At 35.1% G+C, this 27,153-nt stretch overlaps 1 protein-coding gene and 1 long non-coding RNA gene across 10 annotated transcripts in view; one reads left to right on the top strand and one right to left on the bottom strand.

The window, feature by feature from the left end:
• Positions 1 to 5,575, bottom strand: part of LOC121135826 — a 52,362-nt gene extending 46,787 nt beyond the window's left edge. Inside the window, exon 1 of the long non-coding RNA XR_005872946.1 lies at positions 5,451 to 5,575. This is a non-coding gene — a long non-coding RNA (uncharacterized LOC121135826). The remainder of the gene's footprint in view (positions 1 to 5,450) is intronic.
• The window catches only part of Cd36 (CD36 molecule), a 48,839-nt gene extending 25,002 nt beyond the window's left edge, over positions 1 to 23,837 (top strand). For all 9 annotated transcript variants that reach the window (XM_013121099.3, XM_040735119.1, XM_013121098.3 and 6 more), the window contains 12 exons: positions 6,321 to 6,481; positions 10,258 to 10,405; positions 10,788 to 10,967; positions 12,096 to 12,187; positions 13,031 to 13,077; positions 15,914 to 15,983; positions 17,012 to 17,199; positions 18,235 to 18,353; positions 19,352 to 19,425; positions 19,914 to 19,968; positions 20,670 to 20,834; positions 23,127 to 23,837. In XM_013121099.3, coding sequence (XP_012976553.1) covers positions 6,321 to 6,481; positions 10,258 to 10,405; positions 10,788 to 10,967; positions 12,096 to 12,187; positions 13,031 to 13,077; positions 15,914 to 15,983; positions 17,012 to 17,199; positions 18,235 to 18,353; positions 19,352 to 19,425; positions 19,914 to 19,968; positions 20,670 to 20,834 — 1,299 coding nt within the window. In that variant the 3' untranslated portion in view covers positions 23,127 to 23,837. The remainder of the gene's footprint in view (positions 1 to 6,320; positions 6,482 to 10,257; positions 10,406 to 10,787; positions 10,968 to 12,095; positions 12,188 to 13,030; positions 13,078 to 15,913; positions 15,984 to 17,011; positions 17,200 to 18,234; positions 18,354 to 19,351; positions 19,426 to 19,913; positions 19,969 to 20,669; positions 20,835 to 23,126) is intronic.
• The last annotated feature ends 3,316 nt before the right edge of the window (positions 23,838 to 27,153 follow it).

The following is a 27,153-nucleotide window of genomic DNA, read 5'->3' as shown; positions in this document are numbered from 1 at the left end:
GAAAGGGGAAGTGAACACAAATTCCCACCCCTAACCAGTTTACAATTGGTATCTGTTGGTGAAAAACTAAAAATCACTTTTCTCCAATGGAGGTTACTGAGTATTTAAACTGCACATCAGGATAGATCTCATGCCAAGAAACAGTTGGCCAACACAAAATTATCTCAATGTTTCATTGTTCACTTTTTGTTTAGGTTTTTTGTTTTGTTTTGTTAGTCTTATTTGTTTTATTTTGTTCCTTTGTTTTAATTTTCAGAGAGAAAGAGAGAGAAAAAAATGAAGTTGGGTGGATAGGGTGGTAGATAGGAGGGCAGGATCTGGGAGGAACTATAATTGGGGGAGAGGAAAATGATCTAAATTTATTATGTAATATTAAAAGGTAGAGAACTTAGTGGGATTATTAGAATAATAAGAGAGATGGGTATAAAGTGGTAAGTTTTAAACTCTATGAAGAAGTCTAAGTAATTGTTGATCTAACAAACAGTTGCTATATTGCTTTCACTAAGATATAAGGAACACACATTCCAAGTAGTATTATTAAGAGCTTCTCACATAAAAATTGATTTACCTTTTATAATTAAACATGTGACATTATTTGATCCATTTTTTAATGCCAAGACATTAATTCAGCATTCCATCTTAACTAGTCCACAGGTAAAATTGGAGACTAAATGGTATAACCTTGAATACTATGATCCTAAAATGGATGAGATGGGAAGCGAAGACATGAAGTCTGCGTAAGAATTAGCATTATGGGAGAGCACCTTTATAGAAGAGAGTTTACAATTATGATTGTAGAACTGCCTTTGCTTACAAGCCCATTATATAGCAAAAGGACCAAAACAGTGGAGCTTTAGAACACTTATGGATTGCTGGATGAATTAGTATTTTAGATAGTGTGACGAAATTATGAGAGAAAGAACAAAATGTGATTTCACAAGTCTGGCCGACTTGCTGATGGAAATATATACCCAAAGAAGCGAAAGACACAGAAGTTTTGTAAGTGGCTTGGTGCGAACATCAGTCTGTATTCAAAGGTCAGCGTTCAGATAGATTTGATGATTGCTGGGAGACAACAGATAAAGCTAAACAAACAAGTTGCCGGTGGGGGGTTAAGTGTGTCCAGAGGAGCAGGATTGCTTCCTAAAGATTTGTGCATAGTCATAGGCAAGGAGAAGCAGGAATGGAAAAGAAGTTGGTTTTATGAAGAAATAGAAAGAGGGAGTATGATTTCTTAGAAGTTAGTAGGAAAACAGATAAAAAGGGAAGATGAAAGGAATTGTTTCCTGACTAATGAATATTATGGATAAGCAGTAGTTAGTGATTGTGTAGACAGCTCAGTGATATGTTGACCAAGCAAACATGAGGACTTGTGCTCAATACCCAGAACCCTATAAAATGTATGCCATGGTATCTTGTACTTGTAATCTCAGCAATGGTGACACACAGACAGATGTCTGGGACTTTTAGCTAGCCAGCCTAACCTGAGGTCTAGGTCAATGAGTGATCATATCTTAAAAAGGACTGTGGATTAGGGGTATCCTGAAGAAAGATAATTGAGGCTGATGTCAGGAGAGCACATGTCTGAAATCACAGATATGTGTATAACCTTTTAGAAAACGAAATGAAGCGATACAGAGCCAGGGTCGAGATGGAGGGAGCACAAAATGGAGGGGAGAGTGGGTTCTGCCAGGGGGCAAAACAGCAGGACACACTTCACACTGCCATGTGTGCGCATCTAGAGACTAAACACCTAGTTCTAGAATCTCGATGGCATATAAGGCTAAGCTAGATTTATGTCACATGAACATAACACTCATGCCAATTTCAGCCATTTAAATATGCTGTTGGGCTGTGTGGACGTGGTTAGCATGAGCGATGCCACAGATCAGTCCTGAGCACCAAGGAACAAAATCAACATTCGTAAAAGGTTCTTTCTCTTAGTCTATGACGCTATTTGTAACATGATACTGATGAGGCTGTGAGAAGGCTCAGTGGGCAAAGGCAACTGTCAGCAAGCCTGAAGTCCTAAATTCAGTCCCCAAGAAGGAGAAGGAGGATTTGCATTTCCAAGTCCTCCACTAACCACCACAGGCCACCAACACACACACACACACACACACACACACACACACACACACACACACGAGTCTAAATAAGCGTAATAATTTTAAATGATTCAGATGTAGTATTCTTACTGTACCCCAAGATTACAATCTTTGTTATGTCTCTTGCCTTTCACCCAGGAACATTCTTTTATGTGCTTTTATTTTTCAATCATAGGGGTTTGGATGCTGATATCCTTTTATTGTATTGTTGAAATTCATTTAATAATAGAAAATTCAGAAATATATTGCTTAGGTATAGAAGTATCACTTTGAAGATTCAAAATACTTTCGCATTTATAAAACATAGAGTTATACATTATGACACTCTATCATTCCAAAAGATGGTGACATGCCACTCTCATTTACAATGGTCTAAAGCAATCCAAAAAGTTTTATCTACAATACAGATTTTTTTATTCTTATTTCTAAGGTATATTTTGTAGAGATCACTTTCTTTGTAGATTAAACAATGGTCTTTGTAGGTCTGCATGAGACAAACATGTTTTTACTTTCTTGCCAGATAGCATAGAAACAGTATCATGAGCTTCCATGAATGTGCTGCTGTCCAAATCAAAGCTCTATTCTACTTACAAGTGATGCTTTGATATTTGGTATTGTTAGTGTCCCCTGATAAAACCTTTGGTAGCTTTTATAGTATAGGTTACTTTAAATAAATGCTACTTTCTCTATGACATACAAAGATAGAATTAAAGTTTATTTAATCCTATTAAAAGATTAATATATGGTGATTATACAGTTCAGTCATGGTACCATTTCTTTTAACCATTCTCAGAAAAAATGTTCTTTGGTACTTTTGAAAATGATGCCATATTTAAACAGGTAACACAATTATTTTTTAAAATGATAAACTTTGTATTTGAATAATATATTATTGTAGTATTTCTTGAAATCCTAAAATAATTCACACTTTTTCTTAGTATTTAAAAACCCAATAAATTGTGTTTATCCACTAAATATGTAAGAATCATTTTCTCTGTTATGGCATGATATTAAGGAACAGACAAATAACTAAGTTAAAATAACAGCATGCATACTTCCATATAGCTATAAAACGGATGTCTTACAAATCAATGAATTAGAAACATAATCCATCACACGTGGATGTCTTTTCATATAACTGACTTCTCAACCAAAATGGAAATCTTGCATTTTAGGTTCTTACATAAATCCTGAAAGGCTAATTTTTGGACTATTTGTTCTTAACACAATTGCCACTAATAATCTATTGAATTCCCTGCACAAAGCTCAGCCTGAAGCTTGTCTATGGCCATGGAAGTTGATATGTTGAAGGCATTTGGAAGGGCACAAGTCCATTCAGCAAAACAAATATAGTTGCTAGTGCCTACAACCTCCCCAACCATGGGCATTTGACCAGTTTTCCTGTAACAAAAAGGAATTCCCTCCAGTGGAGTGGAGACTCAAGTCTATACAGAATGAGGCTGGCCACTCACACCATAGTCACAGTACTCTGAGCATACTGTTCTACTTAAATCAGTACAGGCTCCATTGGAAGTGTGGCAAGACAAAACTCTATCTTTTAGTGAAGAGCTTAATGCCGAGAAAATAAAAATAACAACTGATTAACAGAAAAGTGTCATATAATATTGTGAATTCCTGTCATACAACTGTAGTAGACAGCTAATACTGAACCAAGACTGAGCAGTGTGGGAAGGAAATGACGGTAGAGTTTTCAATCTAATGTGCTGAGTCTATTTCTAAATGCCAACAGTGAGTATTTGCTTAGTGGTTTCTGTGTGTCTACACTGTTCAAACTCACATTTTTTAGTTGTTATAATTCATGAGGTAAAGGCAAACAATATTAAACTGTCCAAAAACTTTGCCTCTAAATTCATATGGCTCAAAATATCTAATCTTTACATAACAAGGAAACTAAGAAATAAATAAATTAAATAATCTGTTTGTATCACACATTTATAGTATCTAGTTTCTCTGTATACTGAATATTTTATACCTGACTCAGTTTTCACGTGGTCTTTGGTGGGTGAGGCAATTTTTAAATTTTTTTGTGCTCCCCTATTCCAATACAAAAAAAATGTGTGTCTTAATTATTACAACTTTGAAAGTTAAGTGAATGGAGACATGTACACACTTGGTTTTGCCATTACAGTAAAAGAGTACTCCTCTGCATAGCTGTGAAAGTTAGTGTGTACACCTCTGTCTTTGAAGGACAGCTCTCTTTCCACCCCAATCTGAACTGTCTATTGATTTCTCAGTTCAAAGAACAGAGCAGTGTGTATGGTCAGAAACCATTTCTAAATCCCCAGGAGTATGCTGACTTATCTTCACTAAGGACTGAAATAAATTTGTACTTTGAGTGACACAAGATAAATAACACCTACTATCTTGGGCCTTAAAATTTTTATGACTGACAGGTGTGTGTGTGTGTGTGTGTGTGTGTGTGTGTGTGTGTGCGCGCGCGCGCATGCATGCACACGGGGGAGTTTTCTCCTTTTATAGTCTTGCAACATAGTTAAGTCAATACAGATTTCAGCTTTAACATTCACAAACACCTTTATCTTAAGAAAAGTTAGTATTCTTAGTTTTGGAACTTTGCCCTAATACTGGGCTCGTGTGGAAATAAACACTTGACAGCATATCTTTTTTCAAGGATACTTCATAGAAAAACAATAGAAATCTGAACATCACGTGAGCGGCTTTTGTTCGAGTGCACATGGGTTAAACCACTAGAGAATTTTCAAGCACCTCCTAGCCTACAGCCTCCTTCACGATGGACTTCCATCATCCCCTGCATTAGGCAATATAATTCCCAAAGACACGAAACTCCATTTCACAGCTACCAACTAAGAACAGAGGATGACTAGGGTGTGTGTGAGACAGGAAATTCAATGACAGTATGAAGCAACAGAAGACTAGTGTAACAGTCAACGAAGCAGATTTCATTATTCACTATGCTATTGCTTGCCTGGGCTGCACTTAAAACCGACACCTGCTTTGTTAGAGACTCTGTGTGTTCAACCTAAAAAAACAGGCTCTACTTCTTGCCCTTTCCTGACCCTTTCATTCAGAGTATTGATATTTCCAGGTTGATGAAAAAAAAGTGGGCTGTGTTGTTCCTGTGCTCATCGACTCCATTAGGCCAAATTTCTGTGAAATATGTTTCTTCCTCTTCCCCTTAAACACTCCTGGACCTGTGCATTCCTCCCAAAATACTCAATTGGAAGTTCTACCAGCAACAAACTCTCTTTGTTTGCACTGATTGCTATGACTTCACAGACTTCCTGTTCAGAGAGTGAAAGTCATGGAAAGCAGCTGGGCAAGCATCTATGGTAATTCTCCTACCTTGCAGACAATGAAATGGACCCAAGGAGTTTTGTGGCATTCTACTTCGGCTCAAAGCTCTGAACAGGAGGTAGTCCAAAGTTGAAAGAGTTTCAGTAATGTTGCTGTATGTTCCTCCCTGCGAATTTTCACCACAATAAATATACATGATTTATAATGTGTACAATGCCACTCACAGACACAAAAAGACAGACAGCAAATAAACACACACACACACACACACACACACCATACCCCTTCTTAATTTTGCTTTTTTCTTTGAAAATTAGTAGTGCAATGACAGGTTAAGCAGTTGTATCTTTTGGAAACACAGAATGAGGCATTCCTGAAAACATCCTGGGATTTAGAGAAGTCATATTGAATGGAACTCCAAGTAGGAAAATCCATACTTAAGTAATTTATCTATAAGCATTGACATTCATCATTTACTAAAGATTAGTCATAATCTTTTGACTTGCTCAACTTTAGAAGATAGTGGTTTTGTTGTTGCTGTTTCAGGCTCCCAATGTTACTTACATTTTTTCTTGGCTTTTTTTTTCTTTTACCTCACTGATAAAGCTTCTCAGAGTGAGAAGGTTACAATAGGCAAAACCAGCTTTTGTGTGATAACTTTTAGAATTAGCTTGACTTACTGTTTTGTTGACTAAGAGAATGTTGCCATGGGTTCACCTGAAAGCTTCCTTTAAAAAGCTTCAGAAACTTTAGCCAAGAGAGGGTGCTCTATGAGGACAAAGTTCCTGCTTCGAATTTGTGACAAACTTACGCAAGTTCTCACGGGTTATTCCTTTTATTACCACTAAATGTAGCAAGGTCTTAGAAGCGTCCATGTTCATTGTAAAGAAACAACACAAACTTGTTTTATTTTCACAGGAAGTTGTCCTTGAAGAAGGAACAATTGCTTTCAAAAACTGGGTTAAAACAGGAACCACAGTGTACAGACAGTTTTGGATCTTTGATGTGCAAAACCCAGACGAAGTGGCCATGAACAGTAGCAAAATCAGAGTTAAACAGAGAGGCCCTTACACTTACAGGTGAGCAAGTTCTTCAGCAAGAGGGTTTCTTGCCTCATTTCTGAGTTTTCCTCCCAAGGAATTTCCACTGTGTTGAAATGCACTTATTTTCTTGCCATCAACCTACTTTTTTACACTACCTGTAGAGACTCTTAATCTATAGATTTAATAACTCTTTATTTTGTTATACACACCTGGTGTCCAAATGTTACCAGATATTGTATGGAAAAGAAGTATAGAATTTATTTTCAACTTAAAGCTATCAAGTGACTCAACCTACTCAACAACTTATGGGTGTTGTATTTGACACTTCTGTCATGTTCCTAACCCCACAGTGAGCATGCTGAGAGTTTTATGCATACAAGATGAACATCTTAAAATGAAATGGGACTCTTACATCTGTGACTATCAAGGCATGGTTTCTGGGCCAGGAAAAATAGCAACATCCACAACCTCTATGCCAAAAGTATCAACAACTCTACATGTGCATTTTAAACTCCTCTATGTGATTCAGATGCATTCTCCATTTGAGAACCACAAAGCTAAAATGATTTTGCATAATGTCAGTTCCTGCTAAGTGCTGAGGTCATCTAGATGTTGATATTTACATAACAATTTAAACCTTATATTTTCTCTTTATGCTAGAATTTTATATTAAATGCTCTAATAGTTTATTTAGCACAGTTATAAATAGAATCTTAAATGAATGCATAGGAGAAATAATCATTCAAAACCTTTCATTGTGTGAATAAGGAGAAAACAAAAATCAACACCATAAAAAAATCAAACCAGAAATACAAGACAACATTCTCACAGAGATAGGGACAGCTAATTATATTTCTGCATAAATTTTCTTCTATTTAATTTATATGTTGTCTTCTTTTCAACTCTCACAATAGTCAGAGGCACTGAAAACAAAGCGCCCTACCTGTGGAGTAGGAAGACATTTATATTCCTATGAGAACACAGTTGAACCTCTTGTATCATACTTTATAAATGTATGTGATTTCCTATCAAGGTGAAATACAAGTACTTAAGCAATGTAATTAAGTTATATCATAAATTATTATATTCCTAATTATCTTTATAATCTACAATTGTAATTCCTAAGGGTTTTAAACATCATAAGATTGTTCACTTTTTAATTTTCTATAAAGCAAATTTCTGGATTAACATTTGACATTCCAATTTATGACAAAATAACAATAGCCGTTGTTAAGATGATACATACTGTGCCAACAAACAATTAAGGGCCTATCATATTTTATTAGTCTTCTCTTTAATGAAAATATCAGTAGCAATTCACAATCTTGCCAAAGGAGACTGTTTTTATAACTGCAAGGAAGATAATTTTTCATACGAGAGTACCTATTAGCAAAATAATCTGTAAATATCTTATTTCTAAAAAAGGAAATAGTATAGTCTGTATCTAAGAAATCTATAATCCATTATAACACCCAAAAAGATAAAGTTGAAAATATATGCCAATTGTGAGAAGGAAATAGTTTTTAGAATTTAAGAAACTATCATGTTTTTGTTGTTGTGTTGTTTGAGGATAATGATTCTGTTTGGGGTTTTGTTTTGTTTTTATTTTGGTTTATCAATAATGATAAATTTTCATCTTTAAGGATTTGTAGGTCTACAAAGAAATGTAAACATAGCAATTAAGCATAGTTATACTCCCCAATAAAGCATATATATACTATAGATTTCATTTATACAACCTATAGCCTATCTCCATATACATTAGGTACATCCTTTTTTTGCTTGTCAAGGCAACACAGAAAGCTGGGTAGGAGAAGAATTTATAGGCACAATTTATAGACAGCAAGCTGTCCTTTGCATGGCAGTTTCAGACAGGACTTTATGGAGTGTGGCTCATCTTGTCTCATGAAATTCCAAACCAGAATTTCATTAGCTTGCCTAGAGCTTAAAGTAAATGGAGGATAATCAACTGTCTTTTAAAAAGTTGCAATTTTGAAGATATTTTATATGTTAGGTGAAAGCCTGCCAGGCCATTGGTGACCCTCTGAATTCAGTTTAAATTGAGGCTGTAGAAAATTATGCCTCCTAAAAGAGAACCACTGCTTGATTTGGCCAGTGACTCCTAGAATGGTGTTAATGAAGTATTTATTGACAGTATAAGACACGATCAAAGCATAAAATTACCTGGTTCATGATCATAACTATATTCCAACCAACAATGACTGCTTACTATAGTCCCTCTGGTAATTTTAAAATATATCTTTACTTTGGCAATAATATGAATGAAAGAATCAAGTAGAGATCTATGGTAACTTATTAGCCAATGCCTCCCAAGCTTCCTTAAGAAAAAAAAAAACAGTGAGAGATTATGTTCTTTCAAAAGAACTTTTCTAAGACCATATTTTACTGGTTTCTTTTACTTAGTGCCATCCACTGGTTTGAGGTTGTAAGTGCCATTTAAGGGGGAAATGTCCAAATTGTTTAGCTTTTGTTTCACTTAGTCATAACTTCATCGAAGTTTCTGAAATTGCAGTAGCCTTCTTGAATCATTATTCATAGGTACCTTAGTTTTAAAATAGTTACTTTGTAAGAATGGCATCACTTGGAATACAGTGCCTTGAGTTGTTTCTTAGATTACTTAAATGTCTCACTCAACAGAGAATAAGTAAAAAAGCTTTGTGCAGCATCTATTAAAATCCTGTTCCCCTTTTTATGTAAGCCATGTTTTGAAATAATATACCCATTAACTTGCCTATTCATAGAGAAGTGAGAATCAGGTGTGATCTTTGTAATTACAGCACTTGGGAAGTTGGCACATAGTAAATTGATGGCCAATGTGACCTACATAATTCATGCTAAATAGTAGTCAAATACTGAAAATACCATAAGCTCATCATGTATGTGGGGACCCATAATCTGTACTCCACAGATATACATGTTTCATATAAAACGTGTAGGCTCATGCTTTTTTTTTTGGTCTACACAATAGTTATAATTCAGCTCATATATTTGACATCCAGATACAGAAGAGTGTGGTGTCTACCCTATTTCTTTCAATGGATAATGTGTACCATCAAAATGATTTTCTACAAAACAATCTTTTTTAACTGTTGTGAAAAGTATTACATTGAACCAAAACATTAGAAGTAAGAACTCAAGAGATAAAATGAAGGAATAGAGTTAGCTCTGAACCCCTTTAAATGGGAAATGAGTTAATGAACTTATATCAGGAATGCTGGCTAGACTAAACACCGAAACATCTTTCTAATATGAAAAATACACTCTCTGATCCTCTTTACCTTCAGGATAAAGATCATTATGTAACTATATAGCCCGTTTATGTTTAAAATCTCACTGTGTCTTTTATTCCTACCAACTGGTTTCTCTCACTCTACAGTTAAACAGCACACAAACACTTGCATTTCTAAACCACATCATCATCATCTTCAGTATTATCCAATTGCTACGTTTAGTTCTTCTTAAATACATCTCTATTAACATGGACCATTGCATGGATTTGTTACTGAAATGATTCTTCAAGCCATTCCACTTTGACATCCAAGCCTGGCATCTGTTTTAGCTTTCTTAGTCCTATTCTACTTAGCTATTCCCAGGTCTGAGGTCCTTTCTGATTGGACTGTCAGAGATGTAGCAATAGCTAGTTCTTTTATCCTTGAAATCTGTCAGTCAGTATGAATTGTGACTTGCTCTGGGTTAAAATAGTATTTGTTGAATGAATGAAGACATTTGCTATATAATGGTTACACAAGACATTGATTTTCCCCCATTTCATTGACTTCTCTTTATTTCAGAGTTCGTTATCTAGCCAAGGAGAATATAACTCAGGACCCAGAGGACAGCACTGTCTCTTTTGTACAGCCCAATGGAGCAATCTTTGACCCTTCACTGTCTGTGGGAACCGAGAATGACACCTTCACAGTTCTCAATCTGGCTGTGGCAGTGAGTGGATACTAGCTACTATGTGGGACAGTTCAGAGCCTCTCACAATTAATCTCATAATTACCCTCATCATTTGGATTTACCACCTATTAAAGGATGTGTTTGTGTTATTTTGTCATCTAGAAACATGACACAATGAGATAATCAATTCATCTAAGCATCGTTAAAAATAGCTCTTAATTTGAATGTCTTCCCGTGACTAAAGATGATTCTAAAAAATGTAATCATGAAAGGATTAGAAAAAAATGACACAAATTATAATTTTATTAAGACAGAATTTGAAGGTTTAGTTTGATTTTAATTAAACTCATTTGTTTTCTTTAATACATTTATTTAATAAGTGAAACATACAGATTTCTCAGATAATGATATTTTTCTGCAGGCTGCACCACATATATACACAAACTCCTTTGTTCAAGTTGTGCTCAATTCACTTATCAAAAAGTCCAAGTCTTCTATGTTCCAAAAAAGAACTTTGAGAGAACTGTTGTGGGGTTACAAGGATCCATTCTTGAGTTTGGTTCCATATCCCATTTCTACCACAGTTGGTGTGTTTTATCCTGTAAGTACCAAATATAAATTACTATAGTTTTGTATTTTAATTGTGTAAATAAAATATCACTGGGAAAATGTATAGTTTTACATGTTAACCTTATTAATCTAAGAATGTATAAATCATTATTTTTAAATTATGAATCTTACATGCCGTAAATTTTGCTAGAGAAAAAATTACTTAATGAGTGTGAATAAGCTCATCTTAATTTGAAAATTAATCCAACTTTGATTCTCATAGACAATTGAAAAATCATTCATAAATCTGTAAATCTTTGCATGTTGTATTTAATTTAAAATTTTGTTCTAAAGAATCAAGGTTAATAATATATTTTTGTATTAAAAATAAAGCATATTGATCACCTCCTTCCTCATTTTCTAGACTATTAAAACTTTTAAAGTATGAATGAAAAAGCTATTGTGGATTTCTACTTGAGATATTCAGCAGGTTTCACTTGCTGAGGGCTGTGATTTGATTTCACAGAATAGCCATTTAGTGGTTAAGGAGGTGCAGACCTTCTGCTCTACCTTTTGCTTACAGATAGGATGAGACAGCCCAAACCAATCTATGCTTTGACTGTTACAACACTGGACCCTGTTTAGGAATATTACTAATGTTTTCCATCTCTTTACTTAGTGTTTCAGATTGTATACTTATATATTCATTAAATTTTATGTGGGAAGCCTGAAGGAAATACTCAATCATTATTTGAACCAAATTATCACAACTCTATTTTTAGCTAACAGAAGCTTTAATTTTGTTTGTATATCTTTTTCATTTTAGTAAGCTCTATTAACAATTTGAAAATGTAGAATACCTTCAGAAATCTGTTACCATTCTCATAAGTTTAGACCAGTGTGCCCTCACTTGAACACAATAGGAACAGTGGAGAACATCGCCTCTGGTTAATGCATAGCCATGCTCAAGCTATGCCCACCAGCCTCTGTTAGTGATTTTCTTACACTTTGTCTCAGCGCCTACCAGTTATTTCCCAGAAACTTTTATATTCTACCATTAAAATAATGAATGACATAAAATGATTGTGAATGGCCCCTTTTTTAATAATGTGAAAGTAAGTTAGTTGCATGTAACTATATAAGATTTGATATATGAGTAATTTTTGTTTATATTTTTCAGTACAATGATACTGTAGATGGAGTTTATAAAGTTTTCAATGGAAAGGATAACATAAGCAAAGTTGCCATAATTGATTCCTATAAAGGAAAAAGGTAAGTAACTCTATGTTTTTATTATGTGTGTTTGTGTGTATGTGTGAGTGTGTGTGTGTGTGTGTGTGTGTGAGAGAGAGAGAGAGAGAGAGAGAGAGAGAGAGAGAGAGAGAGAGAGAATGAGAGAGAGAGCCTAGCTGTATTCTGTATTTTAGGAGTGGACAACACTAGCTTACCTCTCACTCAAAATTGCTGAAGAAGATTCTTGGTCATTTAATTCTATTTTTTTGCTTTTATATATAAAAATAGATGGATTAGATAACAAAAGATAAATTAGTTCTGTCCCATTCTAATATCAGTGCCTGCTAATTGTAAAATAGGGAAAATGTAAAACCTACAGAAAGTTCAATGGGGAAAAGGTGAATATTAAATATTTACATATTTTGAACTATATGAATCCAAACACTGCTATTCTGCTTTCAATTTTTCTCTCAGGGTGAGCTTATCCCTTCAATACTTGCATTCTATCAGTATGCACACTGAACAAACTACCACAGAATGCATTTCTGCCAAGAAAATAAATTCCTGAATAGAGAACTACATTCCTCTCACTTTCTTCCAGAACTGGGCCTATTCTAGTGGTTTCTAATGAACTTGACACTTATTGGCTTGTGTTTGATGATCTGTCCCATTAAGGTTCCCAGTACTTCCTTTATTGCAATAAGATTAGAGGATCAAACAATCACGGACTGAATTGTGTGGAATGCTTATTAAATCCTAACTGTCATCACCTCTATTCTTCATTATGTTGATAAAAGCAGTGTTTCAAAGTAGAACGCATAGGTGAATATGGTGTTCCTGAAACAGCAGTATTTGTTTCATCTTATTACTTTTATTCCTAAGGAATTTGTCCTATTGGCCAAGTTATTGCGACATGATTAATGGCACAGGTAAGAATATTTGTTGTAAATAACCACAATAAGAAAATCTTACCTTTTCCCACACATGTAGCTACTTCCCAGAAAAATGGATACTGAAGATTGAGGGGCTGTGCTTACCAGTCAGTATAATTGGGAGTGTTTACTTTCAGGTAGGATCAGGAAGGGTCTATCATCTTAAAGTGGCCATGGCTTTTTAGATTAACCACAGAAACTCAGCCTTGTTTCATTGATAGGAAAGTTCTGCTTTGTAAAAAATATCTTACTTAGTGAGCTGGCATCCGACAAGTGGTTAAAAACAAATGTAGAGGTGTAATTACCAGTCAGTGACTTCTCAATATTAGATTGATAACTTAAATGTGTATAGATATAATTTCAAGTAGGAAAACATATCCCCAAGAGAGATGCAAAACAGAGAAGGAGACAGCAGGATTATATAACTGAAGCAACCTATTTTGCACAAGTTGGTCAGAAATGGTGAAAAGCAAAATAAATAAGAACAGATGTCTACTACCAGTGAAGAATATATGCTTAAATGTTTTCTCTAAATTATATTTTATATGCAATGAAACAGCTTAAGTCTTTGATTTAGGATATGAATAGTTTGGGATTATTACTGCCCTCAAAGAAAAGCTTAGGTCACACTGTCCATCCATGTAAGAACTAAGATTGTACAACACAATGGAAATCAAATATCGTGAAGTAATTTAAGTCAAAGATAAGCCTTTAATTACTGAGACGCAAATGTATAACGTTTACAAAGCAGATGAGGAAATACTTAGTAGGGAATGTACATAATGAAGATAATGAAAGTTAAATAGAAAAGGAAGCACATGGGGGCTGTTTACCCTCTCAAAGGCAAGATTGAGATTTACAGGTTTATTTAATTTTCTTTTGTCTCATAGGGTGGGAAAGCTGGAGCAAAGTATTAATGTCTTCCAAGGGCAAACCTCCAAATAAATTCTCAAGTATTTTAACACTTTCATAGTTACACAAGACTAGTAATCCTTAGACAAAGAGAAATGCTCTATGCTATTCCTAAACAGTAAGGAATGCCTTGTGTATAAGAGAAAAATCATTAAGAACTCTGTTTGAAACTGATATTGGTTTAACTAAAGAAGGCATAGCTTTGGAAACTTATTAGTCACAATGACAGGACCATCAGCCATTAAGTGGAGAATATAGAGACAGACTAAAGAAGTAAAAATGAAAAGAAATAGAGTTGTAAATATGAAAAGATTCCTGTGAAAGGGACACCTGATTTTGGACCAGGAGGGAGAAAATGGCCACTGAAACAAAGATGCTAGCATGTGACTATCATAATCTAAAGGTACATCTTCCCGCAGTTTGACACATATCTGATGAAAGGAGTGATACACATTTAGAATGCTTCTGCTCAGAAAAGCAACTCTGGATAACCAAAGCGTTATCCTTTGGTTAGTAGGCCGTTTGACACCCAAGTACAAAAACCTGAGTTAGATCCTCAGTTACCATGGGAAAAAAAAAACAAACCAGCCAACAGACAAACAAAAACACTGGAAATGACAACATGTACTTGTAATTCTATAGCTGGGTAGGCTGAGATTGGTGGATTCCTAGAGTCCATTGGCTGGCCAACCCAGCCTATTCAGTAAGCTTCAAGGTCCAGTAAGAGACAACCTTGGTTCAAAATGAAGATGGACAACCTCTGCCAAAATATCACAGAAATGGTCCCTAAGTTGCCTCTAAGCCACTTACTAATATTCTTTTCCTGTAAAATCTCTTGAGCAAGGCTCCACACGTCAAGCTATCATCAGCATTGTCTTCCATGCTCCTTCTAGAATGGCTCATTAAACCCTGCTTAAAGCATTCCACTGCTTTTCTAGGCAAAGTCCCAAAGTCTACATTCTGCCAACAACCAGCATTGTCAGATGTGTCAAAGAAATACCAACTTCCTGATACCAACTTCTGTCTTAGCCACTGTTCCATTGCTGTGAAGAGATACCATGACCATGGCAACTCTTATAAGAAAACTATTTAGTTAGGGCTGACTTATTGTTTCAATGGTTTAGTCCAATGTCATCAAGAAAGCGAGCATGACTGCATGCAGGCAGACATGGTGCTGAAGAAATTAGAATTCTACATCCTAAACTACAAGGAGTATGAAGAATGAGACACTAGATCTGGTTTGGCTTCTTGAAACCTGAACCTTCAGTGACATACTTCCCCCATGAGGCCACACCCACTCCAGCAAGGCCCTGTCTGCTAGTCCCTCCTAAGTAGAGCTGCTCCCTGATGACTAGGCATTCAAATTTGAGCCTATGGGGGCCTTTTGTTTTTTATGTTTGTTTGTGTGTAGCCTTGCCTGTCCTGGAACTCACTTTTTAGACCATGCTGGCCTCAAACTCACAGAGATCTGCCTGTGAATGCTGAGAGTAAAGGCCTGTCCCACTGCTACCCAGCTATAGGACTACTCTTATTCAAAATGCCACACTCCCTTGCAGATATGATCATGGTCAATAAGATCTAGGCAATTCTTCAATAGAGACTTACCGCTCAAGTCACTCTAGGCTACATCAAATTGATAAAGATAGCTAGGACATCTGTCATGACTGAAATATGTTGTAAGTATATGTATATTTTGGCAATAAACTATATTTGATTATATGTTGAAAACTAACTTGTATATACTTGAATACAGGAAATATACCACTCTTTTATTTTCTGAAAGTAGCTATCTTACAGGTAAATTTTAATTCATACACACAATTCGTGTTTTATTTGCTGATTACACTGGAAAGAAAGATTACTAGACTTTTCCCAGGTGCACATCACCTGAAGTCACTGTCACTGGTTTGGTCTTTAACAGATGCAGCCTCTTTCCCACCTTTTGTGGAGAAGTCTCGGGTACTGCGGTTTTTTTCCTCCGACATTTGCAGGTAAGTTTCTGGAATGTAAACATTAGATTTTTTGATTCCAGTCTTAAAGCAAAGAATAGAAAGCCTATTTGAAAAACATTATTTGAAAAATAGACAACTATTTCTCTTTCTTTCTTAGGAATGAATGTGGCAATCTGGAATTTACATTCTTTATTTTTCCAAAGTAGTCTATGCAACTGGACATTTTTTTTTAGTGCAAGCCATTTTTGTAATCATTTCTGAGTACTTATTTATCATGTCTGCTGATAAATTTCCAAAACCCAGCAATCAAGGGAATGCCTGGTCTTTCTGAAAAAGTCTAGACAGGATGACATATTTGTTATAGAGCTGTGTTAATAATTCACACAGCATTTTTTTTAATTGGTGGGTTTTAGAATATACCCATGAGTATTGAACTCCATACAACTACTCCTGATCCCCAGGCCTAAACCTGAAGAAGAGACTAGGCAATCTTTAGACACCTCAGAATCATTGCCCTATGTATAAACTTCTGCGAACAGTACTGTGTCACATCGGAATAGCAGTATGTAGAGAGAATATTAAATGAACTGCGACACTCTCAACTGGGCATGGGGAGTATGGAGGGTACAGATCTGGTCTATGCACACACCCCACCAGGCAAGAGGCTCTTTCTTTAAGTTCTTTTTGAAAGATGGAAATTTCATTTAAATGAAATACAAATAAACAATTTGAATAAGTCACATACATGTTTGCTGCACAGAAGAATTTGAGTATGAGAAGCGTCTTTGGCTTTTATTCCCCATGACAGTTCACATGTAAACTTGACCTCAGAAGAATTTTTAGAACTAAAGAATTCATATTTCATACTTGTGTTTTTAATCATGGTACGTTGTAAATTGTAAATACAACATCAATAGTTTTTCCTAAGAATTTTAAATTCTATCAGGAATGTATGACTTCTTTCCAAGTAAATCAGGAACACAGAGTAGCTTTAAATAAATGAATCAGATCTCCAAAACAGGATTCAGGCTCTTAGTATGAAGCTCTTTCTTCGAATATCCATGTAGGTCCATCTATGCTGTGTTTGGATCTGATATTGACCTTAAAGGAATCCCAGTGTACAGATTTGTTCTTCCAGCCAAGGCCTTCGCTTCACCGCTCCAGAATCCAGACAATCACTGTTTCTGTACTGAACAGGTCATCTCGAATAACTGTACATCATACGGTGTGCTGGACATCAGCAAATGCAAAGAAGGTACTTAGATGTGCTTGTTACCAAAGTTCATGCATATTTTTCATTTAATAATATTTGGGAGTTTTATTAATTAAATTGCAACATAATTTTGATAGGACTAGAAAACATTGTATTATGAAAAATAAAGTATATTCAGAAAGACAGATACCAAAATTTTCCCTTATATGCAGATCCCGTGTGTGTGTGTGTTTGTGTGTGGGGGGGGACTTGTAATGTGAACCATAACAGAGAAGAATGAAGTCTTAAGTGGGGAAAGAGACAGTAATGAAATTCATATGACAAGAAAGCTTAGATGAGGACTGCTTGTTAGTTAGGGAGAAGAATCTGAAAGAAAGAGTAGATGGAGGGAAAAGGATCACAACATATAATATATTGTTTACTCATAATTCTTTGTATTAAACAATTAAAATTAAAGAAATAAGTGGTAACAGAGGTATCCTTTGGTAGTGGTGAATCTTTGGTGTTTTTTGAGGCTTCTATGCTGTTTCAGAATTGCAAAATTGAGTCATTGGTATTACTCCATGTTGTGTTGGTGGTCAGGGAAAAGGGAAAATTCCCAGGATACAATGAGTTTCCTAACCATCCGCTATGGTTGTAGATTTTGCCCTTAGAAAATAGAGAACAAAATTAAATAAACTTTTATTATGTCCCTAAAGTAAGAAGTGTAAAGACCTCAAGGTCATCCTTGTCTTGTTTACATTCTTTATAGTCAGTAAGAATAAAGAAAATACAAATTACTGAGATGTTCAGAGCTGTCGTAGCACCACTTGGAGTGTGAGAACATGGATCAAGCCTGTACATGTGTTGCTCTAACTTGGTTTAATGGTGAACATTTCAATTCTGGATATTAGTGTGTGAAGAAACAGATATCAGCTAGCTGCATAGTAACATGCAGATAAAACGCTCTTGCCCTCAGCATTTCAAAAACACCTATATTTTAATCCGTAAAAGCTTTATCCTCTAGTAAACATTTTAAACGATCATATGAAATGTAAAGTAATCGATTTCCAATTGTCTCTTTAAATGTGTCTTTAGGAAAGCCTGTGTACATTTCCCTTCCACATTTCCTACATGCAAGTCCTGATATTTCAGAACCTATCGAAGGTTTGAAGCCAAATGAAGAAGAACATAGGACATACTTGGATGTGGAGCCTGTAAGCCATTGTCTTGTTGATCTGATTTGGTTAATATTCTAAAATTTAAGAAAATAATTTTATCATATTCTTGAATCATATCCTAAGGTTCACTAAAACTGCCAATGAGGCTAGCACTTATTTCTTCCTATTCTAATTTGTACATGGCACGAAACTCAAGTGTATTTCAACACATGAGATCTTACAAGGCTTTTAGTAGCCTATGGATCCAGGAATTCTAATGATAAAAGTTACTGTAATTGCCTTACAGTTTTATACATATCATCATCATTATCATCATCCTTATCACACTTGACAGGCATTGTTTGTGTGAGGAATCTTTGCTTTCAGGGATCCAAGATATTACCATTATATGTAAGTTTCAGACAAAATCTGTAACAAGACAAATGTATAACAGTTGCTATAGTACTACTATTACAATTTAAATTATCTTAGCATTCTTTTCCCAAACTTGAAGGGAGACTATGGTTGCAGCTACATTTGCCAGGCATGCGTGTTCTGATACTAGCTATCGGCTTCTAAGAACTTTGGGGACGCACTCCTGCTAAAATAATGGAAGTCTGTAACATAGCCTTTTACTGATACATGGATTGTAACCAAACAAGTATTTGGACATATAGTTTGGGAACTAAATTAACTATCTGATTTGCCTCTTTTTATATTGTTTTACTAATGTTTTTTATTTCTTCCCAGCCAAATTATGTGGATTTCACAATTTAAAGAAAACATTAATGTTAGCTAGGAGAAGAAAATTCTCTCTCTGACTCATATATATATATATGCATATATTATATATGTAGATCAGTGTGTATACAAACACTTGTTGGACCTGATTACGTGTACATAAGCACAGAGTTTAATAGAATCTAATTTCCCAACCTTAAGAATTCTTCCCTTTTAAATTCAAAAGGACACTCTTTGTGTCACAGATGGTAAAACCTGACTATTACAAAATAATGTTTTAGAAGCTTGTAATTGTTTAACTTTGCTCTTTTTAGATAACTGGATTCACTCTACAATTTGCAAAACGACTTCAGGTCAATATACTGGTCAAGCCAGCCAGAAAAATCGAGTGAGTCTCCTTATCATTTTTTTTAATTCAGTGAGTAGCATTCTTACAATAATGTGAGTAGAATAGTGAAAATGTCTTATGGTTTTTCATCATTATGCCATTACACAATTACTAAATGCTTAGGACACTTTTTACTAGAAGAATCAGACATGGTGTTTATTGAAACGGCTTTTATGTATTTTAACAATGTTAGTTGACTGTTATTGGTGGCGTCTCTTATGTAACATTATTACTACTACAATAACTTGCATATTATATACTTTCCTAGATTTAAATTTGTAGCTATAAACCAATAATATAATTAGAAATATACATTAAATACATGAATGGACAATCTGAAAAAATCTTGTTAAAATTGATTCACTGAACAGAACAAAATCAAAGAACTTGAGCAATACACAAGATTAGATGAATTCTTAAAATTTGTTTATTCTAAATGTCTTTTACATATGTCTGAATATTCCAATAATTATTTTTGTGTATTATAGAGCATTAAAGAATCTGAAGAGAAATTATATTGTACCTATACTTTGGCTTAATGAGGTTAGTATTTTATTATTCATTTATAACAGTTTATGTAAAAGATTTTGGTATTTTTAAAGGACGTGTGATATAATATTTGAGGATGTATTTACATTTCATATAAATATGATCTTACACTTTGAACATCACTACTAGAAAAAAGCTAAATTACATAGAAACACTCAAGCTTTATAGTTTGTTGTTAAGACAGACAAATGATTTTATATATTTTACTTGTCATAGTACTAAACAGAATTCAAGACTCATTGACTACAACAGTGGTATTAAAAAGTCAATTATTCCTAAACATGACATATTAGAACATACTGACAACCTTTGGACTGACAAACTATTTTACTGTAAACTGCTAAACTGATTAATCACAAAATTAGAAAATGCATTGCATAAACCCTCAAAGCAAATACAACTGTTGACCTTTGCAATTTCTCCCTGACACCAGGAAGCAACATTTGGAAAGTTGTGAAATATCAAAGAATTCCAAAGATCAAATGAATGTTGGTACACTGCTGATTTCTGTTCACATAACACAAGTGGGAAGGGAGACATCACTGTACACTGGTGTGTACTTTAGTGTGCACATTGAATTGTACCGACTTTCTGATGCAGCTGATACTTATGCATGTGGTTAAAGAAAGGATGGCATAGAATTATTTTGTTTCACTAATTTACTCAAATAATATTAATTATTAACTTGATTACAGACTGGAACTATTGGCGATGAGAAAGCAGAAATGTTCAGAAATCAAGTGACTGGAAAAATAAAGCTTCTTGGTCTGGTGGAAATGGTCTTGCTTGGGCTTGGAGTGGTGATGTTTGTTGCTTTTATGATTTCATATTGTGCTTGCAGAACCAAGAATAGAAAATAAGTAAGTGCTCTAGCAAAGTATGCATTCTTTTACTATTTTCATTTTACCAAGTATTGTTATAAATTAGGGCAAACATATTTCTAGACATGTTTAGCCAACTATAATATCTTAATATATGTATATCCCAATTTTGATGTTTGCAAATTTAGAAACAAATGATTTGAGTTGTGACCATTGTAAATTTAGCACAAATGCAGATTTTGTCTAAATTTAGACTTAACAATTTCTTTTATTTTATGTCAGTTATTGAAAATTATAATTTATTAAAATTATAATTACAAATTTTAATAGATTGAAATTTATAAGAGCAAGATAAAAATGAAGATATAGGAATGTACAGATTTTGATGAAACAGAAGTAAACAAATATCATCATAACATTTGGATGGTTGCCTATACATATTAATCATTCCTTTTCCCATTCAGTGATTAACAGCATGACATCCTGATGATAAAAATCACTTGGTGAAAATTAGAATATAAAATTACAAGAAAATCAGTTAATTGAGTAACACAGTTTAAAGAAAAATAGATAATTGTAGATAATACTTATGAATTTTGGGCAAAATTGTAGAGGGTGTTCAAGGCACTATGATCTATATATTAGTGTCTAACTTTTCTACATAAAAATGAAGGTGCAAATAAAGTAGGCCAGCCTAAAAGTGAACTAAGTTGGAAGGAAAAGTTCCCACTCTCTGCCTCCCCCCCCCAATACAGCATGAGTAGAAAATGCTTGGTTTGAAAAATCAGGAATTCCAAATAAATCAGCTTATTCTGCTTAAGCTAAAGATTGAGCATAAATTGTCCTATGTAGAAGACTTTGATTTTGAACTCAATAGCTGATATTGAATAAATAATAATCATGCTAGACAATTTACACGAATTATCACATCATTCCTAATTGAATTTTTTGTGTTTCCAATAGCTTGAATTAAGCATTGTGCTATATCTTCTGGAGACATTCTAGAATATTATAAAAATGTAAAATTGTCAGTGTTGAAGCCTAGGTTAGTCATATTAGTGTTTTCAAAACTAATGTGGAATTTAGTTACTAATGTTTATTTTATGGGAAACTGAGCATTTTTATTGAAGGAAGCACCTTGGTGTTGTGTTCTGCCTCATTACTGCCACTTTTTCTGAAATTTATTTGCACAATATGTGCTTAAAATGCTAATCTGACATGTCCACATTGTAATAGTTCAAATAGGAGCTGGAGTGATGCCAGGGAAGTTAAGAGCATCAGTGTTCTTCCCAAGGACCCAGAACTGCTGGCTCCAGTTCCAGGAGGTTGATGCCCTCTCCTGGCCTTCACGGTCATTGCACATGCTGATGTTCAGATATACACACAGGAAAAATACTAATCGGACTCACAAAATAAAGCATCTAAATCTATTGAACGAAAACATTATTTTCAAGAAAAAAAAACATGAGAAAAATACTCTCCTCCAAATGTTAAAATACCTTAGTATTTCCCATTAGCCCCATCAGCAAGTTATGATGCATATGCATATATCTATAATAGATTAAAAAGACTCTCTACTAAAATTGATCAAACCCCTGCTCAAGTACAAAAGGATACCTATACAAGTTAGAATTTTCTTTGATTACATGACTAACTTCATAATTGCTTAATGGTCCTCGAATATAAATTTCCTTATGTTTACATATGAGTAATTGATAGAAAGAATTAAAAATTCTTAATGTCTTTGTCACTATGTGTCTGATTTATTAATGCTTTCCAATGTTATAAAGCATCTCCCAAAAAAAACAGACTTTCTTTTGCAATAACTTGACTATGGTAGGCTTAGAATTGTGAGGGACAGATTTGCTGGAACATTTTAAAAAGTATGAGTCTAGCAAAATCTGTAGACAACTCTTAAAGGAGACAGTTGTATAAACGGAAATGGGTAAAGTGTTAAAGAGAATGTGATTTACTGCATATTTCCTGAGGGAAATGCACCAAGCTCAGTTTGATTGTAGTGACATATGCACCACTTTATGGAAGACAGTCTTGAGTGTATTGTGATGTTTGGCAACTGATTTAATTAGCTACCCTCTCTGGTCTTATTATGCTCAGCTCCTGGGAGTTAGGATTCAGCTTTCAATATGTGTCATTCTTGGATGGCAAAGTGTGTCCCCTTAATGATGAAACTCTTAGAGGATTTCTCTCTTTATCTTCAGATATTGGCCTGTATAATTGAAAGTATCATGTGTTGGATATGTGGGAAAAGACTATTTTAGCTATTAGTTATCGCACTGCTTTCTGACTGGTAATGTTTCTTCTACTTTACAGGTAGTGAACAAGACTACATTTACACGTCAGTTACATAAAGATTTTTGATGAAACCAATCTACAAATGGAGACTTAATATATGCTTTGTTTTTGCAAAACCCACCTATCATTAGTTGGAGAAATGGTGGTGTGTGTGTGCTCTTTCTTTTTCTCTCTCTCTTTATATGTGTGTGTGTGTGTGTATTCACTAAGCCAAAGCATATTTCAAAAGGATTATTGTAACACTATAGCCTATGTTTTTCATAGAATCCAGTACTTTGTACAGTCCATCATCTGTAACCTGAGTGGACTTCAGTTTCTATAGAGCCAATTTTTCTTGGTTGGTTCTGATTTATTGTTGCTCTCCATTATGGCAAATTTCAAAAATGTACATTCTAAGCAATTTTTCTTTTCCCTGTTTGTGGGAAAACACCGTCATGTCTGGGGTGCCACAGCAAGGTCAGATATCACAGAGATTGTTTTGTATTGTTTTGCTTTGCTTTGTTTTTTTCCTAACACTGAGCCCATATGTTTTGTCCCTCACCATGAAATGGACATTTTTAGCCCACTTTGCCTCTTCTTATTTAAAGTATGCTTTCATGTCCTGTCCTGTATAGCTCTTTCAAAAACTGAATAGGTTTTCCTCTTTCTGCTCAGCTGCAACTAATGCAACCTCAGAGAGCTGTTATAGTATTGAGATGTAAATGATAATAAAGGAACTATTTTAAGGAATATTGCAAAAGCTAGAATGTGCTTTTATAATGCATTTTATAATACCTTCTGCTTTCATGGTCACCTAAGAAATTACTGGTTTCTAATATTAAAGATGTTGCTCTTTATATATAAATGTTTTGTCTAGTTCCTATTGTATCACAAAATGTCATTTTTCCCTTGGAAGTATTTTATATGAAGCTATATAACTTTCTGAATTATTTAACCACATTTCTTTGTCTTAATCCAATTGGAAAAGGCATTTTGTTTTTGTTTTTATAGCAACAATGTTAGACTAGAGGCTAATTCCTTTCCAGTTCCAGACACATCAATTTGTAATTGTGTTTTCTTTAGCATAGTGGCCTGTTATAATATATATATATATGTGTGTGTGTGTGTGTGTGTGTGTGTGTATACCCATGCACACATACACATGTGTATGTGCATGGGTGTGTGTGTGTCAACAAACTATATAGAAGAGAAAATAGAAACAACCAGTTTGTGTTTTATGCATAGAAAGATAAAAGGAAGTGAGAGGCAACTTTCCTGTCTAGATATAAAAATAATCAAGAGTAGTATGACAGCCTGGGAATGGAGTGCTGAATCAGTACGTAAGAAGCACATTATGTTCCCCCAGATGAGCTGGGTTTGGTTCCGGCCCACATGTGTCTGCTGAGAACTTCAGAGAACACCTGTTATAGTGGATGCAATGCCCTTTTCTCTCCTCTGCCAACTCCGGAATGCATGTGGTAAACATATATACACTCAGCCACACACACACACACTTGGATTTGAAAAAGAGCCAAAAAGAGCACATGAGAGGATTTTAAGAAACAATTTAAATAAATAAATGACAAAACACAAAGATGTTTTTAAAATAATAATAGCATCTAGATGCAAATTTCAGTTTAATCCTTAAACTAGCACCTCTTAGGATGAATGTTTCAGATCTCTGTGGATACTCAAAGCATAAAGTCTAATGTCTCTTCTTTTAACTGGGATGAAAACCATCACTGTGAAGTTATTGACAGAATAGCATTCCCCAGCGTATAGAAACAAGAGGTGACATCATGCCACATGACTGCAGGGTTAATGGGGTGATGCCTAAATCTCTCTGGGAAGGAGAATAGAAGAGATTTTGTGAGTGTATTGAGAGCAGGTGAGGATGGGAATGTGAGCGATCAGGTTGGGGAAGGGGCAGAATACCAAAAAGACTACTGAAAGGGGTGGGCATTCTAGGTTCAGGTGAAAACCTGGCACAAGTGACTATACCGTGAATCTACAAGGATGATGCCAGCTAAGAATCCTCATAACAGCAGATGCATAGTCTGAATGGGTCATCTCCTGTGACCAGATTGGTGCCTAGCTCAATTGTCATCCGAGAGGCTTCATCCTGCAACTGATGGAAACAGATGCAGATCCATAGTCAAACATTAGGCTAAGTTCAGGGAAACCTGCAGAAGAGAGAGAGGAAGGATTGTAGGCACCAGAGGGGTCAAAAACACTACAAGGAAACTCACAGAACCAACTAACCTGCGCTGACAAGGGCTCCCAGGGACAGAACTGAGAATTAGGGGCCCTGTATGGGACTGACCTAGGCTGTCTGCATATATGTTAGAATTGTGTAGCTTGATCCTCTTGTGGGACTCCTAACAGTGGGAACAGGATGTATCTCCAGCTCTTTTACTGGCCTTTGTGTCCCTACTCCTTATACAGGCCACCTCACCCAGCCTTAATACTTAGGGAGATGATTAGTCCTACTTCAACTTGATATTCCATGTTTTGTTGACACTCGATGGAGAACTGTCCTTTTCCAAACAGAAACGGAGGAGGAGGAGGAGGAGGAGGAGGAGGAGGAGGAGGAGGAGGAGGAGGAGTTCTAGGTGGGAACAGGTGAGGTGGAAGGCTGAAAGGACTGGAAAGGAGGAGGGAGAGGAAACTACAGACAAAATATGAAGTACATAAGTAAATAGATTTATTAAAAAATAAAAAGGTGCATTGCAAAGAAAAGGAAGAAAAGTTCATATGACATATGACCCGCATTGCTTTACCTTAAAACTCAGTGAGAACAGCCTGGACAGACCAAATTTTGATTTGGAGAAGAGGGAGACAAAGCTTTGGACTTCTCTGTACATGTTAACATCAGATGTACCACAGTAATTCCTAACATTGGGACAACCCTGCCCCCCACCACTGTGTCCTTGAGCCAATACAATACAGTCTCCAAGAATAATCAGTGCCCAGTCAGGCACAGACATCCATCAAGGTTAACTCATCTATAGCCTGTATCAATACTATAAAACTACAAGAGCTTTAGACTTCAGGAGAGACTGGGGAATTGGGCTGTTTCCATGGCTGTGAACTTTAGATTTGTTTCAGTGTGCACTTGTCTGTGGTCACACAAGTCCTCTCTTCAGTTTTATGGGGCTGGGGCATCTAAAACCACTGATATGGGCAAAGTGGCCCAGATATAGGTAGTCAGCCCTCCACTGATTGTAGACTTTGATGTACGGCCATAACCTTAAAACCGATAGGAATTATGACATCACCAAGTGTGGAAAGATGGGGACAGTGGCTTAGTAAAAATTCAAAATAACTGGCCTATAGCTATTGTAGTAATTAAACAACGTAGGGAAACAATTAAAGGCAGTAAGAAAAAAATCTATGTGAACCGACAAAATTTGATATTGAATACCATTAAAATTCCAAAATTCTTGGGGCTGAAAAATAGAAAGAAAATATTAAAAATTTCAGTAAAATGCATCAAGATGAGATGTGCTAAGGCTTAAAAAAAGTAAAATCTCAGTGGCAAGTTATTAAAAAATACAAAATGCCTTCTACATCAAAGGGTTCTATTTCTGTGAATCAAACATTTGAAAGGAAACATGGTATTTACATTGAACATACACAAATTTTATTGTTGTAAGATAACTATATCTTATAAATATTCTAAAAGTATCTTACAATATATGACAAGGAGTAATTAGGTTATGGGCAGATGATATGCAATTTAATGTGAGGGATTTGAGCATCTGCATATTTTGTATCAGAGGAAAGTCCCAGAATCTGTAACATATATATGAAGAACTGTATATTTAATTTAACAACTCGAGAATAATGAAAACGCATGGAGGAAATTCAGGTATTTAAGGTAAAATAAAATAGATGCTTAAGTCAAATTTTAAAGAGAGAAAATTAAAGGAAGGGTGGCATGAAATATTCCCAACTACTCAGACCTGGGAATCAGGAAGGTTAGCCTTACATCTTCACCTCTCCTCCATTCCTCCAAGTCTAATCACCAGTCCCATCATGCAATCTGTAATGGGCCTTCTAGTTA

The sequence above is a fragment of the Mesocricetus auratus genome, unplaced genomic scaffold (genome assembly GCF_017639785.1).
Source record: "Mesocricetus auratus isolate SY011 unplaced genomic scaffold, BCM_Maur_2.0 Super-Scaffold_100043, whole genome shotgun sequence".
NCBI lineage: Eukaryota > Metazoa > Chordata > Mammalia > Rodentia > Cricetidae > Mesocricetus > Mesocricetus auratus.
This window is presented reverse-complemented; position numbering and strand designations above follow the sequence as displayed.